At 45.4% G+C, this 17448-nt stretch overlaps 1 protein-coding gene across 16 annotated transcripts in view; it reads left to right on the forward strand.

The window, feature by feature from the left end:
- Positions 1-17448, forward strand: part of FBRSL1 (fibrosin like 1) — a 374043-nt gene that overhangs the window by 304469 nt on the left and 52126 nt on the right. For all 16 annotated transcript variants that reach the window (XM_017734940.1, XM_017734929.1, XM_017734930.1 and 13 more), the window contains one exon: positions 14569-14614. In XM_017734940.1, coding sequence (XP_017590429.1) covers positions 14569-14614 — 46 coding nt within the window. The remainder of the gene's footprint in view (positions 1-14568; positions 14615-17448) is intronic.

Raw genomic sequence — 17448 nt, forward strand, 5'->3', positions numbered from 1 at the left:
GCGAGGGCGTCGCCCCCCCCCCCCCCCCTGCCACAAAGAGTCCAAAGGGAGGTGAGCCAGGACCAAGCCACAGGAGCCCAGCGCTCAGCTCCTGGAGGTACAGTTGTCTGGAGGGGTAAATGACCTGACAGCTGAATAGAGTTGTTGATGCCTTGGCCGACGAACAGATGGTCAGCCAGAGAAAGGTCGAGTACAGCTTGCTCTGCTGTTCCTTCCAAAAGCATCTCCCATGCAAAGCTGGTGGTTGAACACACACCAGTGGTGTTCCTCCTCCAACTGGACAGCTTTCCTGCCCAGAGCCATGGCCATGCCTGTGGCAACAAGAAGGCAAGCTATGTCTGTGAGTGTGCTGAAAACTCTCCAGCTGGTGGCTGAGCATGGCAAGCGTTAGTCAGGGACTGAAAAAACATTTCACCCTCAGACACCACCATGAAAGGAGAAGAGCAAAGCCAGATGAGTGGTGCTTTGCATACTCACAGATCCATGAACAAACACAGTAGAGAGTCTTAGAACACAAAACAGACAGACATCTATCCTTTGCCGCAGGCAAATGAAACTTTATGGGTGAAATGGTACTGGTATATATGGAAAATTAACCTAGTAATTGCCCTGCAATTATGCCTCATCAAAGCAATTGCTGTTAGATGGTGTGTCCTGCTACACCACCTTTCCAGTACGAGTCATGCATCTACACTTACAGCCTTCCATCCTTCTTGAGAACCGCCAGACTCCAAATGGAGCAGAACCATGTTTTTGTTGGAAATAGTTGGTTACTGATACAAGACAATTACTGGAGATGTTTCTTATAGTTTGTGTGTGAGGAAATGGCCTGGTTTTGTGGTCAGCTGTTGGCATGGTATGCATTTGACTGCTTTAATAGTTTTTGCAACCCCACCCAAATACTCGCTGTAGTAGAAAAGAAGTAACTTTGGAAGAGCTGCTTGGGTGTAGCTGATCACATACTCACCCTATTAGCTTTAGCTGTCCTGTAGAGTTCCTGTACCCAGAATGTTAAGAACACAGAGCTTTTGTCAGATCAGTTCATGTCTGTACAGATGGTTTCTCAACTGGAATTGCCAGTAACATCATTTGCAAAGGCTCTGAATGACATTTTTTGTCCATTTAGGTTTGGGGGATTTTTTTGTTTTGTCTCTCTGATTGTATTCATAAAGGAAAAATTGCAAAGAAAAGAGCCAAAGGAAAGTCAAGAGGCATTGTACAAGAAGGAAAAGATTATAGCAGGGAGGCATAATGTATTGGAAGTGAAAGACTGTTCCCATCTATTGGGGATTTTCTCAAGAATGTGAATGTACACATCTACTAGAAGAATGGGAAAAGAAGGGCTGACACTTTGTGGGGTTCAGACAAAAGAATATAGATCCTTTTCCCTTCGCATCAAGTGGTCCATGGAAATTAAATTGTCCTCTCAATGCAGGGGGGAGTTCCTGTCCAGAATGGATCACAGCATGGTGGTGACTGTAAAGAGGTTTTCTCTTCTGCTACCCTGCTCCACAGGGCATTTGCTTGAAGAGCATAATTAGGATGTGCATCTGGAAAAACACACCGCCAGACACAGATACAGTAACACACTGGAACTCAAGTGTATTTTAGTCTGCTGCAGATGATAGAAAAACTGAGATGAGCACTGGCTAGACTTACTTCCCATGAACTTTCTCTCATCATTTCTTCACATACTTTGGCTTATTCACATACAGTTCTCTTTCTGTAATGGAGAAAATTGGGTTATTTAAATGCCATGAAAGAAGTTTGATTTAAGAGGAAATTTGAAAAAGAGAATGAAGGCCTGGCTGGTGAGGCCAGAAAAGCTTTTCGTGCTTTGGACAGAGAGCACAAAGAGCCTGGGTAACTCTGTTGGCCCAGGGTTTATAGTGTGGCTGTTGGTGCCACAGCTGGTTTCTCAGAGCTGGGAGGTGCTGAAGGGAGTTTGTTGTTGGCCAAGTTAGTCTTAGATTGCGGAGGGGGGTGGCGAGATGCAGGAACTGAGAGTCTTTTAGGATTTTTGGAGACAAGGATGAGAAGATTGTTTGTGAAAGCAACTGGAATGGGGCATGGAAAAATCCAGGAAGGCTGTTTTACCCACGGGTGAAACTCTCTCTTTGGTTTGGACTATAGCCAGTGGCACAGAGTAACAAACTTTTGAATTCATGTATCTGCTGCTTGGCCCGTCCTCGCTGGAGGCTCAAATGGAGCTGCCTATTCTGGAACCATTTTAGCTCAAATCAGCTCCCAGAAGACAGTTGTTAATAACTCATTTCTCACCAGCCCTCTCCTCCTTCACTCCACTCCCTAAAAACTGGGCTGAGAGACTGTGCAGGAATTCGGGCTCTCCCAGGCAGGCCAGCAGCAAGGTGACAGGCTGAGGTCATCTGCTAAAGCCATCGCCGTCCTGCAGAGCAGCCACAATTCAGAGCACAGCCATGTTCAACACTGGGCTCGCTTTCTGTCTATTTTAATGCTTTAAACAGGGCTGTGCATTCAGCAGTTATTTGTATAAGCGTTCTCCAGGCATTTGAAAAAGACTTCTGTTTTCCGGAAAAGAGGAGGAAAGGGGCCGGAAGGAACTACGTGGGGCAGAGTAGGGGCGAGTGATAGGGGAGCAGCCAAAATAGAGGGGTTTGGCTGAGCTCGTGTGGGGGTGGCTGTGGGCAGACACAGTGCTGCACGTAGACTTGCTAGGGCTCCCCTACACCTGGTATTAAATCAGAAAAAAGCCTTCCACCTTCTGGTGCTGGGAGTTATGCTTTTTAGAGCTGAGTTCGACAGTTGTTATTGCAATTTTGTGGTGCTCTTTTGATTTACAGCTGTTTTTACGACCATTGAGGCAGCCACAAATCGAGGAAATCTCATAAAACAGAGAGTAAACGTCTCCTTCACAACCCAGGCAGAGTTTTGGCATCCGTGCTTATTCCATAGAGCAGGATGTGTAAACAATATTGTGTCCCCTGAGTGGCTGATATCAGTACAGTTAAGTGGTAACAGCTTGAAAAATGCATTTCTCGTATATTAGTGGTAAAACTCGAAATGGGCCCCCAGGCTAAAGTAAATTGGTGACATTTTGCAGCAGAAAGGAGGGGAAAAAAGGGGAAAAAAAAAAAAAAAAAGGGCAGCGATTGTAAATGCAGAGCCCCAGCTTTGAAAGCAGTGGGACTGGAGCCAAAGTTGGATTTATCTGCATTATTGCAGTATGGAAATAAATGGATCCACCACATTTGTTGCAAAGCATATCTAATTGGAGAAGACAGATTATATGTTGGCTGCAAATGGGGGACTGCCCCATTCACCACCTTCTTATACAGAATATGAGGTCAGTTATTGCTGTATTTAGTCAAGGTACAACAATGAGAGCTTCTTTCTTGACTTATTGTATAGCACAGGAGAAAAGCTTGGTGACCCTTCTCTGTAGAAAGTGGGTGAGTGCACTTCACTGCCCTTGAATGAGTGAGGGATAGGAAGCCAGATGCTTTGCAGATGTGAACCATAGGCTTCCTTCCAAATTTTTTCCTCTGCAGCCTCCAAAAAAAGCTGTCCTTTTTTAAGGTGTTCCTAATCCCATCTGTTGGGTCTTTACATACTCATGCACCCTGTGGTGCGCTTTCTGTTGTGGGTGAGGGTGTCCAACCGAGAGAACAGAGCTGTGGGGAAAGGGAGTCCAACAGAGGCTTTTTTTTTTTCCCTAAAATGTAGAAACACGAGACATAAGACAGAGGGAGAAGGGTTGATGGGCAGACTTGATAATGAAGTTAAAAGAGTCAATCTAATAAACACCAGAGAGACAGCTTCTAGAATTTCACCATGTTTTGGGATTACTGCATTCGTATTGTTTACCTAATGAATATTTGATGTTTCCTTCATGTATAGAGTTGCTGATATGTGATGGGGGTGACGGGAGGTGTCGTCGTCCTGTAGCTTCTCCATCTGATTACCCGAGGTCTGCTGAACATAACGAGTGGGGGTCCAGTCCAGCTCAAATTAATCTAGTGTCTGTTGGCGGAGGAGAGCTATGAGAAGACCTTGGGCAGCTGTCTGCTTCACAGAGCCTGGCAGGGAGTTCTCAAATAAAAAAGCTGTCTTTCCTTTCCTGGACTCATACTCAGCATCTACTCGCCCAGTTCTAATTAACCTAATGGATAGTGTTAAAACTGGGCATCTGCAAGGGTTCCTAGACCAATAATCCAGGTGGTTCGGGAAATAGTTTTCTCATTGGATCAGAAGAGGAGGAGAAGGCAGATGATCATTCATTTTTGTTAGATTTTGCTTTCTGGTGCTGTCTGAAAAGAGCTAGTCTGAAGATGTTGAGTTAGGCTGTGGCATCCCTCTATTTCTGCAATTTCCATGGGCAAAATGGGAATGGCCATTCCCCAAGATCGTGCATGCACACACTCGGCGCTGTTGGTGGTAAAGCTGCAGTGAATGACACTTTTATCCAGAGGTTATTTGTTAAATTCTTTACTGATGTGTTAATAGAAAGCACTGGACAGGAGGTGGTTGCAGTGTTTGCTTATGAATGTCTTCATGTTGGTAGCATTTTTATTAAAGTTTTACCTTCGGGAGTCATGTTGCTGCATAGGAATCTCAGCTTCCATACATATTGCACTTCAAAGGAAAAATCCAGCTGTGTGTCTTGGTCTCAAGGATTAAACTTGAAGACTTAAAATTAGAAATGAATGTTGACAAATGTACACAGATGTCCAAATTGGTTTCCTTTAAAGATATATTAGATTTTAAATCTTTTTAGTGTGAGTGCCCTTGGCGTTAATAATTATTTTGCATTGTCCTGCCACAAGCACGAAGCTGGAGGGCTGCAGCAGGTACTAGCACTGAAGTAAAGGAGACCAGTGTCTAAACCACAGTCCGCTAGCAGAGGCAAATCTTCTTAAATCTCTGTGATCTTACAGCAGCTGAAGTGCTCGGAGGGGGCAGGGCCAGCGCTGCTCCTGTAAGACTCACATGACTGTAATATTCATGTTGTAATAAGAATCTCTGCTACACGTAATTCTGCTGGGATTGAAAATTTCCCAGTAAACCTCTTAGCAAGGCTGCTGAATTAAAAAGAGGAGATACTTCTGAGGTGGTGAACCACACGATCTCTGCAGGAGCTGCTCCCGCCTGCCAATGCTCCCATACCCGGGCACATCCTATGCTTGCCAGGTGCTGGTGGGCCAGTGCACCCATCCAAGAGCTCTCAGTTCCCTGGGATTTGCCTTCACATTCAGTATGAACACATTCAGCACGCTACAGCCCTGGGTGTAGCCAGGGATGTGCTTTGTGTCCAAACCGAGTAATCTTCTTTATGAGAGGGCAGCCCACTTCAGCAGCCCCGTCCTCCTGGGTTGCACAGCTGTGCAAGGAGTGGACCTGGGAAAGAACGGTGCTTTTGTGCCGCACAGTTATGTGTTTAACATAATAAATGTTTATTGTCCTCTGGAGCAAAGGAGCAATAGGCTAAATTATAGCCCAGGGAGGGAAAGCTAGAATCATGAGGTATAGGCTGTTAATTATCTTTTTTTTTTTTTAGCTGTCATAATGTACTGGCGTTTGCCTGCAGCTCCCCCCCTCCCACCGCTCCATTACCTCCACCACCACTATCTCTAAAATATCTGCTTCCCCTACCACTGTGCCCTCCTCCTCTCTGGCCTCCTGCTCTTTCATTTGTAAGGCATCTCTGGCCTCCTGAGAGATTTGTGACTTCTCTCCCAGCAGCCGCTTATGGTGATAAAGGCCCTCAGACTGCCTCTCTCTGATTAATCAGCCCTCGTGCAGCCTCGATAGGGTGTTAATTTGTAAACTCAGTGGACAGGCAACTGTGATAAGCCTCTGCAGCTGCTCTGTGTCTGCCGGGGGGATGGGCAGATAAGGCTTCAGCCCTGGGATGCAGCCAAGAAATATTTTGGAGCAGTGAATTAGAAACAACAACAACAAAAGAGCCTTCTGCAGAGGCACTCCTTTGAGGTTGCTGTGGGTAAGACAGCAAGTTTCAATAGCAGCAGACAAGAGCCGCCTTCCTGATAAGCTCCCTGACCCCCCAGGCCCAGGAAAAGGCCAAGTCAGGATTGCATCCGTAACTGGGAAATTCTGTCAGAGGGATGTCCGTGTGTCACATGCCATGGTCTGGGCTAGGAGGACGATGCAATCTTCGCTGTGTCTCATGTACTCGCTGCAGTTAACCTGATGCTTTTCAGAGAATTTGATGCTGGTTTGTCAGGGCTGTCTGGTATGACATGTCACCTGCAAGAAAGGGATGGACGCTAAGGGTGTCCAGAACAGCATCAGTGTCAAATGATTTTTGAGCAGCCTTAAATGTTTGCTCTGTGATATGCTTCACCTAAAATTCTATACAGGGTCCACTCTGTATCCAGTGCATGGATTAAAAACAAGAATACAGCATTTTTCCTAGAGAGCAGACCATGCCGAGTGGTCTGAGACCACAGAGTAGTTCTCTGAGAAATAGCAAAGCTGGGGTTTAAGCTCTGGAATGGCCAGGCAGATTGGAGCAGGCTGCAGATTGGAGCAGTGATGGCAGGCATGTATTCTGCTTGTCTGCTCAAGGTGGTTATGTTGAATGTTCCTGGTGTGCTCATGCAATTTTCCCTTTTTTATTGATTTGATTATGTTTTCTTCAAAAATTGAAAGGAGGGGATATTTCACTGAATTTTTATCAGTGCTTTGGTTCAGCTGAATCCTAATGATCCTGCCATTGTTGGCCTCCCTAATTGTTCTAATATTATCTGACAACATGCAACAGACGATGGAAGCGGTTCCTTCCCTGTCTGCCAATGCAGGTTCGTTTTTGAACTGCAGCAATCCTCAGACAGACAGTGACCTTTTTACGAAATCAAATGTCTTGCAAAACCCTCTTGGTCTCTGAACTGTGATTTATAGCCATTTGTGCTGGAGAAAGCTGCAGGTGGGATTTGGGTGACACATAATTGGTTAAAAGATAAAATAAAATGAAGGTTGCCCTGCTGGTACAGTGATGGCAGGAGCTACAGGAATGAATTGCTTGGCAGTGCAGAGCCTGGCCCTCCTCCTCCCGCCCTCCTCCGTCGCTTGCCAAGTCCTGTCTGGCAGGCCATTACAATGATAAATGCAGGTAGCTGGCAAAGACCACAGCTGAGAGTTTGTTCTAGCATGCCAAGCCCTGCTTGGCATTCCCGGTCGGTGCCAGCATTTGCACTCTTACTCAGTTTGACGGAAACCAGGACATGAGGTGTGAATTTATGTCCGCATCCTTCCAGGAGAGAGTTGGGATAATGAAATGCCAAGGCAGCCCTGGGAGCAGCAGAGTAATTTGGTAGGTACCAAACAACAGTCTGCCACCTGTCATTCGCCGCACAGTCCCTGCTCTCCCTCATCACTCTTCCTACAGTGCAGCCTTTGAATTATAAGAAGTTTTAGATAGTTCTGCAAAGAGCACTCGCCATTCCCTTTGATTTAGTGCAAATAAAAAGCCGTATCCCAGCCAAATAGATGGGCTGACTAGATAGGATCAAGCTGTAATGACAATAATGCAAACTGCTTTAGTGGTGTGTTACACAGCGTTCCCAACCTTTCCTACTCAAAGGTAGGTTTTCCCTTACATTTGTAGCAAAAGCTAAATCAGTAATCAAATCTGTGCTTGCCTAAGTGAGTGTCTGGGAGATGAAAAAATTTTGAATGTGGAAGTGTAGGCTGAAAAGACTGTTTTGGGAGGGGGTCAAGTCTCAAAGAAAGGCATGAGGGCTCTGGTGTTGGAGATGTTTAAAAGCAGAGCACACAAAGCCCCTTTCTCAGTGTCATGGAGAGCTGTGTTTCCCTAACTGTGGTGTGTATCAGTTCCCTTTACCATGGACACATTACTGATGTGTAATACATCATACACTGAGAGCTGCAGCCTTGTCCAGTGGCACAGGGAGAGGACTGTCCTGGATGTCATTCGTATACCAGAACGTCCAGGAGCATACAAACTGTTACAGGGAAATCAGTGCTGATTAGAGTGGAAAATAGCAGGAGTGTAAAATGAAGGTAGATTTGGTAGTGGCTGGGGAGCTGAGGTTTAAAGGAGGAAGATACTGAAGTAAGGACCAAGTGCACCTTAATTTAAATTAGGACACACAGGCACACTAACATTAAGCAAGTATTTCGGCCAGTTTTAATGAGGGACAGCTGGAAATCTTTTCTCGTTGATGTCTCTGGAAACAGCTGAGGAACCTTCTGCAGCTGTATGACGAGCCTTGGTGAGGTCCAGGAACTCCCCAGCTTCCTCCCTTCTCCTCCTTCACTAAATTTTTTTTCAGTACATGTATTTATTTATTTATTGGAGCTGAGCTGGGAAGGAGAGGGAGTTTGATCTTTTCCTTTGGGAGACAGCAACTGCTCAGAGGAAGATGAATCATAAAGCATTGCTAATGGAGGGGATGGGAAGGGGAGAACTCTGGGCTGCAGCCATTCCCCAGGGGCTGGGGGGATGGTTTGAGGAGAGAGAGAAGAGCAGGCCTGTGCCCCGAGGCTCTGTTGGCAGACATGCCTTAGATCAGATGTCCCTCTGCTGTCAGAGGATTCGGTCACCCTTTGTCACGGGAAGAGGCACATCTGTGCAATAAGCAACACACCACAGCAGCATATGTTTAAGAAGTACTGTTGCTACTTGATTAAAACTAGTTTGCTCAGTCCCACAATGGTTGTAAAATGATGAAGAACATGCTCAGGGTTCAAAACATTGTTCATTTAAGCTTATCACTGTCTTGCCAAAAGAGGACTAAAACGAGATGTCAAACTTGTAGAGGAGCAGTGAGCTTGGTTCCTCCCTGCCCCGCACTGAGTCAGACTCCACACAGCGTTTCCTTCGGTGCCTTCCGGCCCTCATCCACTTTGCCTCACATTCCATTTGCCACTGTGTAAAGTCAGCATAATTCAGTGGTGAATTAGGACCAGTGATCTCTGCTTCTAGGCTCTCTATGGCCTAATTTAATCCTGTGTTCCCAGGCTTGTGCTAGCTTCTCAAAGCGGCTGTTGCAAAAAACAGTCATGGTTATATAAACTGCTGAGAGAAATGAGCATTCTTGGAAGAAAAAGTGAAAGAGGCAAGTGCATGGTGACAGTCCCTTTCAGGAGCAGAGCAGTACTGAATATGTGTGTGCTGAATGAATGTGAGGTGGGAACCTAAACAAGTGTGTTGCTGTATGGAAGTACAGTCCAAGAAACATTTTGTTTCTAGTGACCATTCTACAGAGTAAGCTCATGAAAGATACAGAAAACCCATCACTACCTCTCAGAGATGGCCTTGAATGATAGTTGAACTAGAAGGATCTGTGGCATTTAAGGAATTGCCATTTCAATAAGTAGTTGCTTGTTCGGGGTGTTTGTGCTGTGTGTTTCACTGTGATGTGTTGTGGTGTAACTGAAGGTACAACTGTATTTTTAGGATTGTTGCTAGAAAGCTGGAGATTTGTTCTTGCTTAGGGAATATTATTTATTATTACTCCTTATTTGTACTAGAGGTCAACAGACAGAATTTCATAAATGATCCCAACTATCAGCTGTAACCAGATTTTTCAGAACAACCTGGTCACCATTCAAGTTTCTAAATGAATTTTTGGAAATACTCCATACCCAGTAGCTCCAGTCAGGTTGATGCCCCAAAGGCAGCTGCTGAGTGCTGAGCCCTCTTGAAAGCCCAGTCTATAAATTCTGTGGGAAGATAATCACAGTGTGGATTTGTAGAAGTCCTGTTCCCTCTTGCTTAATCCCTTACACTGCTGTGTCCCAGCCAGCCGTATACCACAAAGCTGGATATTCCTAGAAGGTTCATAAAAATGACTGAGTTGCAGGTCTGACTTTTCTTTTGTCTTCCTAGCTGAGCTGTGGTTTCTCTCCAAAAGTAATGCAGGTTTTGGAAAGACTGTAGGCTACCTTGAGACATCCTCTCACAATGCAGGCAGTGTTACCCATGGGCTGCTTCTGTATCCTGAAATGTGTAGAATACTTTGTTGGTCTTAAGGGGGATTTTTACTTTGGGTTTTTGTGGCCATGTGTGCTATTTCTAGGCTTCTCTTGCACCTTTCCATATGTATCAATTTCCATTTCCTGTAGAAGAATCACAACCCAAACAATACCTTCCTGTTTTAGTTATTGTTCTCATATTACTGGATGAAGGGTCTGGTATGAATGACTTGCAGAGTGAACTGGAAGGTAGTAAAGCAGTACTGACGTGCTGCAATTCTCTGCTGGACAAGCGATCAAGTGGCATTGGAGTGGTTGGTAAAAGCAGGGGAGACAGATGAAAGGAAAGAATGAAAATTGATCCGGAATTTTCAGGTAGTGTCCATGCTACATGGATACGTTTCTCTAAGCGTATCCAGCACTTCTAGTTCAGAAATCTCCCAGAGAAGGGTTTTCTTGTGAACTTTTTAGTGCTTGCTAAGTTCAGTAATTGTGCAAACAGTCTCTCTTGAGACTGGCTCTTGGCTGTCCAGTAGATAGGCAGCCATCCAGAAATAAAATTTAAACTGCATTTTACTGTCTCCTTCTTTTGCCTACCGTACTGGACTCATTTGGAGGGAATGCTTGGCTTTTGCCCTGTACATGACATACAAACCAGGTCCCTAACACTACTTTGCTTGTTCCTTGTGAACCAGAACTGCAGCCTTATTAGCAGTTTCCCAATGTCTTGCTATCAGGCTCCTGGATTATCAGGCTTGAATCTGGCATTCGGTGTTCCAGGAGATGGCATGAAGGTCCACAGAGCCTCTGTTGTTGGTGATAAGGAACAGTTCTATTCCCTGTTAGCCATTTATAGGCTACAGATAAGGAGGGGGGGGGGCAAGTAATAACTATGAGGCCTGATGTAGTTTATAATGCTGTCTTTGTCAGATGATGTTGTTCTGTTATATATAATCATTAAATTATTAATCTGCAAGAGCTCTTGCACCTTTCAGCTGCCTTGGGTTAGTGGGAACCGGGATGGGTGAGGCATGGACTTCATTATGCCTCACTGCTCACCTTCAGAGAGAGTGTGCTACATCCTTTGCAGTTACCACCTCACATTTGAGGAAAAAGCTGCCTTTGCTCAGCTTTTAGTGCTGAAAATTGAATCAGTGTTTATATGTGCTGGGTTCAAGGGGAGGAGGGGGGAGGGACTGCAGCACCACTCCTCTGCTTGCTCTCCGCAAAGCAGAAAAGGGCAGAAATGTTATTTTCCTCTGCAATGTATTCAGCCTGGTTTCAAGCTGTTGCAGAACTGGGTGGAGACATTTTCCCCTCTAGGTCTGGAGTAGAAAAGAAAGAAAATTAAAAGGTGACAAAGGATTGGTAACTTCATTGAATAAGCCACAAAGGGGACCTGGAAGGCTTGGTGTCATCGAAAGGATGTTGGGTCTTAGAAGTTTCAGCAACATGAGGTTACCTCAGAAACTGCTGCTCTGGGGACAGATATCAGATATGCTTAAAGTGCCATGGTTGTTGCTGGGGACAAGGGTGGGACCGTGCACGAAGGTTTTTATGAACCCCTGTGGTGGGTTCTGTGGCTGTGGGCTGTGCTCCAGGGCAGGGGAGATGAGCAGCCAGTGAACCAGGAAGGGTGGAGGTGTCTTCTGTCTGTGAGCTTCAGGCTGGGCAGGTCTCGCTGCCTTTTGCAACAACAAAAAGGAATTTGAGGGGTCTCTGAGATGGTCCTTCAGATGGAGACAGGCAGGAGGCAACGAGAGGGGGAAAAAGGGAAATTTTTTGTTTTATTTTGTAATTAAAGAACGTGTGATCTCCTGGAATGGCTTGAACTTCTGCATGAAAGACTCCAAATACCTGGTTTTGTTCACAAAGGAAGAATTCCACTTCTTTTTATTATTTTTTTTTTTTAAATCCTTTCTTAAACATATGCAAATTGTTTGCTTGGAACAGCAGAGTATTTGGGAGGGGACTTGTTTTAGCAGATGTGTTGGTTTGCTGGATTTTTTCACTCATTAGTGGGCTCCCTCAGACACATAGGTTTTATTGTATGCTTTCTTTAAAGGGTGACTGATAGAGTTGAATGATGTATTCAGGCTCTTCCTCCCCCAGCTTCCCTTCTGCCTTTACAGCAGCTCGCAGAATATCCTATAGCACAGGCATTCACTGTTTCAGAATGGTGCTCGTGCCAAAAACTGCTCAGATCTGGAGCTAGAAATCACCAGAAGTGAGAGCAAAAGTTACTGTAAACTCTAGGTGTGAAGGTTTGTGTCTGTGAACTGAAGCTGTGATGTTGAAAACGCTGCTCTGTAAATGTTGACTCTGATTGTGGAAGGCGGTGGCACATGCTGATAGCAGAAGACTGAGCAATAATCCGGGTGTTTTACTTTGTCTTTAAAGTGAATTTTCTGGCTTGGCTTCCTTAAACATTGTTTTAATATAGTGTGGACCTGTAGCACTGAGATCTTTAGCTCAGGGCTGGGCACTGCCAGTCTGCACTGAACCCTCAGTACCGAGGTGCGCAGAAGGGAGTGAGCTGGTGGCTGCCACAAACTGGTGTCGGTGAGACCGGACTCCACAGAGCAGGGGAAGCACAAAGCTTCTCCCAACTGGGTGCCTGCCACGGGCAGAGCAGGTCCTGCAGCCGTGGCTTTCTCTGGATGGCTCCCCAGGAAGGGCTCTCCCGAGCAGGCTCCTCTTGAGGGCTGCACACCCCGGCATCCAGACCCAGCACTTAGGATTTGTGGCTCAGCGGCCGATTTACTGCTGGGGCTTTAGTGCAAGCCACGCTGAAGTTTCACTGCCTGTAAAATGGGGGAATCTTATTTATCCACCTGCCACGTGTCCGAGTGCTTGTGGAGTGCTTTGAGAGCAGGCCCTGGCTTTGCGTGAGCTGTTAGCATGGGTGAGTTCGCAGAGCCTGCAGATGTGTTCTGCGTCTGCGGTGACTTGGTGTTGATTATAAGTGAAAAATCTCCGAACAATGGGTTGTAAATTCAGAGTTGGCTGTCAAACGTTTTATGCACCACTGTTGTTGCTGCTGTGTGACGTTGTTGCACTTTCTTTGCAAACCAGCCTAGGCAAAACCTTGTTTAATCCTGGTTCTTCCTCTTTTTAATCCATGCAGTGAAGGGATCGTGCAGGTAACTGATTTTCCCTAAGATTTTAGGATCCTTTCGCTGAGCTGTGTAATGATCATACATGCCACAGCTACACGTGCAGCTTTGTCGTGGACATAATTCAGAATTTTTTTCTTATGTGTCTCAGCCTCAACCTATTTTTCATGTTGTTTTCCCTCTCTTTTTAATACATTTGCATTAAGTAAGACATTCAGTGCTTGCAGTGCCACTTTTCTTAGAAATAACATTAGTAGATCACTCTTGCTTCTTACTATATCTCATGCAGAACTTCTTGCATTTTACTATTTGTTTTTTTCCTTCTGAGTCGTCATTTAAAATATATAGCAATGTAATACAATTTGTAGTGCTCTTTATCATACAAATCTCCCAAGGCACCTTAGAATAAAATCAATAAAATCAAAAATAAAATCAACTTAGTTCAGCCATGTGTTGAATTAAATAACTGTTTTTAAAGGAGAGCCGGGGGAAAAAGGCTTTTTTCACTTTCAGTATCTTTTGCTCGTCAGCTTTGTACTTCACCCCATTTTATTCATGCAGCAGTCAGTGCCAACACGTTGATGATACTTTCTTGTAGATGGTAGTAATGTTGATTGTGCTCCTGCTCCCAGACCAGCTTTGATTCTGGAGAGGCTGCTTGCTATTTTATCAGATAGCGAGGAGGAAAAGCTTATGCTGAAATCGGTTGACTGTTTGATATCAGTGGGGGGAGGAAAGGAAGCCATCAAATTAATTCATAAAAGCTTTATTTACGATGAATGGACTTTTTTTCCCTGTCTGTCATTACCATCTTGTCTGTAACCCAGTGACCCTGATTATCATGAAGCTGTTTACAAGGTTTAGGTTAATTGGATTTCTTTAACTATTTCCCAGAGCTGTGAGGAGCACAAATACACTGCTGTGGAGTTCAGACAGCATAGTACAATCCAGTCTGCAAGGATACGGGCTTCTTCCAAGAGGAAGTCGTTTTATTTCATACTCAACTAAGTGCATAGCAGCATGTACCTGTCATTTGGCATAATATTAAATAACACCCTCCTTCATACAGATGTGTTCAGTTGCAACTTGTGTTTCCAATACACAAATTACATTTTGCATGTTCAGCAAGAATTGAGCTTATTTTCAGTGAGAGAGCCTTTGAAATGTGTTTTGGTTGTTTTTTTTTTTTTCCTTCAGCTTGATAGCAGTTTCGGTGGTTTTGTTTTTATATGAGGAATCATGGATAAAATAGCTGTGCATTGCATGGCTGCCTAAATAAACGAGACAGGAGGATATAGTTGGGTGAGATCAGGACAGTCAGTCCTCTTGCTTGGCTTTCATCTCCTCAGGATGCATGCTCGTTCTTTAATGGCACAACATTGCACCCTCCAGGTGCAATGCGCAACTGCAGGTCTCCAGATAACCCACTTGTTTTATGAGCTGTGTTTTTGTGAGCAAGCCTTCCGAATTTCTCCTTCAGGATTATTCACCCTCTCTTTCTCTTCTTTTTCAGGCTTCTGTAGGCTCTGAGAAGCTGTTCTCTCCTGCAGCAAATAAAGGTAAGTGATCTGGAGAAATGCTTTCCTTATCTTACAGCAAGAGATTTGGGCTGTGAATCCGTATGGTGCGAATAGCAGGACATCAGTTTTGCGAGAGCCTGTAGCTTGGCCACACACATTGTCATAAAGATCAGCTCTACAGGCTTGTGATGATTTAAGTTAAAATTTAGAGCTGCATTGTCTCAGTGTGGGGTGGGACTTCTTCCCTTCCAGTAAGATTTGTATGAAGTGTCTTGGAGAGAGGGATTATTGACAAAGGAGAAGTCAGTCCTTATTGTAGGGGATATGCTTCTCCCTCTAATACAATCAAATGCTCATTTCTTTTAAACAGATTAGTATTTCAGTGCTATCTGTGTCATCCTGACAAGGGCTTGCACATCCCTCTCCTGCCTTTGCCCATGGAGCATTTGTGCCTGTACCTCTCGGTTGTCCAGGACATGGTGGAGGGTGCTCGGCAGAGCACAGCTCCGCTCTTGCTGTTAATGACAGCTACCTGTGATAGGCACTGGGTGTTGCTAAGAGACTGCCTCGTTCCACATCCCCTTGGGGGGCACAGCCACGGATCTCTAAATACGCCAAGCCCTCCTCTGAGGGCTCAGCACAGCCATAAAACCGGGCTGCTCTGCTTTCATGTGTTCCCAGGGATAATCTCACTGAGATGGGTACTGAGCAGAAATACCGAAGAAACAGGCTTGGAGAGGGCAAACTGTGGTATACGGTGGAAAGCATTGTGCTGGGAATGGTTCCACTTTGCCATGTGAGGAGGTTTGTGTGGCTCTGAATGAATTGCCAGGGCTTGTGGCTGTCTGCAGCATCCTCTGCATTGAGCTGCAAAATAAAATCAGTTCACAGCAATAGTGGATGTTAGGGGCATGCAAATACCCCAAAGAGGGGAGATGAGGCCCATCAATAAGAAGTGCTGAAATTACCTTCTTGCATTATTTCAGTGGGGCCAAGAAAGGAACAATTTGCAGTTGTGTAGGAGTAGGTGCTGGACATGGAAAGGCGGTTTGGTGGTTGTGTGCTCCCTCACCTGGATCCAGGCCCAGTTTTTAGCTGGGCTCTTCAGCAGCAGTAACTATTAGGAATTCTCTTTCTTTCCAAGCTTTGCAGATTTTCAATGCCAAATGTGGAAAACGATGACAAGCCCATTATGTTATTACATTTGCAGATATTTTTACAAAAGTATGCAGCTTTATCTGGGGAAAAGAGGGAAATTTAAACAAATGGTGGGGAAGAACATTTCTCTTCTCTCACTTGGCTCGCTGATAAGGCAAACCAGATTGCCCATACGGCACTGCCTCGGCAAAACAAAAATCTTGCCATCCTGCATAATGCCTGGCACAGAGATCTGCTGGAGAGGCTTATGTTGAAGCGTTAGCAGCTTTGTTGGCTCCTCCTTGTGCTGAAGCCCAAGATCTCCCACCCCTTCATATCATGGAGCAGCTCAGCAACATGAGTTTTCAAAATACCTCCCTATCAGGAAGTTAAATGTGCGAATGCCTGTGAATTTGCTGTCTTGAAGTTTGTGTTCAGTGCTGTTTATATCCCTGTACTTTCAGCCTGTTCCTGTTTTCTTTAATGTGGGTGTAGACATTGCCAGCTTTGGGTTCAGATCATGGGTTTTGTCTCAGATTTCTCTTTTACCCTGGCTCTGTACTGATGTACCTCGCTGATGGCATGGGCTGCCATCATGGGCAAGCTCTCCTGGGGCTACCTCAGCGTTTGGCACTTGGCTTGAGAGGTGAGAGAAATTTGCCTCAGCAAAGATTTTGTGCAGAAACCCAAACAGTGCTAAATTTTACCCCTCTCCCTGTTATCACTCCCGCAATGCAAGAGCCAGATTTGTCTCTTGCACATGCAAATGAACGCCGCTCCTATACGACCAGGCTGGGGGATGCCATATGGCCGGGAGAAAGTGACTTTCAAAGCATTGCACTTAAATTCCTTTTGTGAGATAAGAGCGTTGATTTAAGGCCATGTTCTCCAGGGCTGGAGCCGTGGTGGCTCTGTGGGGAGGGAATTAGCTCAACACAGTTTCCTGATGGGCACTCGCATGGTGTGGCACGTGCTCATCCTCTCCCGTGGGCATTTGCACCGTACCCTTCTTTTGTAAACACTGGTGGCCTTTTTGGAGAGATATTAGCTAGCAAATGTGCAGCATCCATGCTGCAGCTTTTATTGAAGGTAACCAGGCTTCTAAAACACATAAAGTGGATTCATTGTCTGGTGTAATTCCCCCTGTTCCCAGTTCATTGTTTGGTGCAACTCCCTCTGTTCCCACAAACTTTCCCTGGGGATGTCTTCGGCCCTGCGTATTTGTTTTATGCCTTCCTAGTTTATCAGCAGCTTAGCAATGCAATTAAGTATTAAGATAGGCGGGTTACGCTTATTTGAGGCTGGAACAGCTGTAAAATGTAACCTTTGACCGCATTTGAGAGCTCCACAAAAGGCTGGAGGAGCAGCGTCTTTGTCTGGGGCTCTCTGGGTAACGTTTGCCTTTGCCCCTTCCCCGGCAGGGCCGCGGTGGTGGCCGTGCTCCTCCTCCTGACACCAGTTCATCCGCAACAGCAGATGCACGGCGTGGATGTCCACTTCGGGGACCAGTCGCTATTATGCTGCAGAGAGAGGTGTCCTGACCCGGGGTGACCTTGGTAGTCACAGCTGTGATATAGGCTGAATGGGGCACTTTGAGCTTCCAGCAGAAGAGGAGATTAAATCCTCTGTGTGAGGAAATAATAATTAAAAGTAAGGGCAGAGAAGCCGTGATCTGCTCTGCTGACAGTCTTTGTTTTCTGATGCAGAAAAGTGTTTGTTTGGCCAACTTGTCACTC

The sequence above is a fragment of the Corvus brachyrhynchos genome, unplaced genomic scaffold (assembly GCF_000691975.1).
Source record: "Corvus brachyrhynchos isolate BGI_N302 unplaced genomic scaffold, ASM69197v1 scaffold114, whole genome shotgun sequence".
Classification (NCBI taxonomy): domain Eukaryota; kingdom Metazoa; phylum Chordata; class Aves; order Passeriformes; family Corvidae; genus Corvus; species Corvus brachyrhynchos.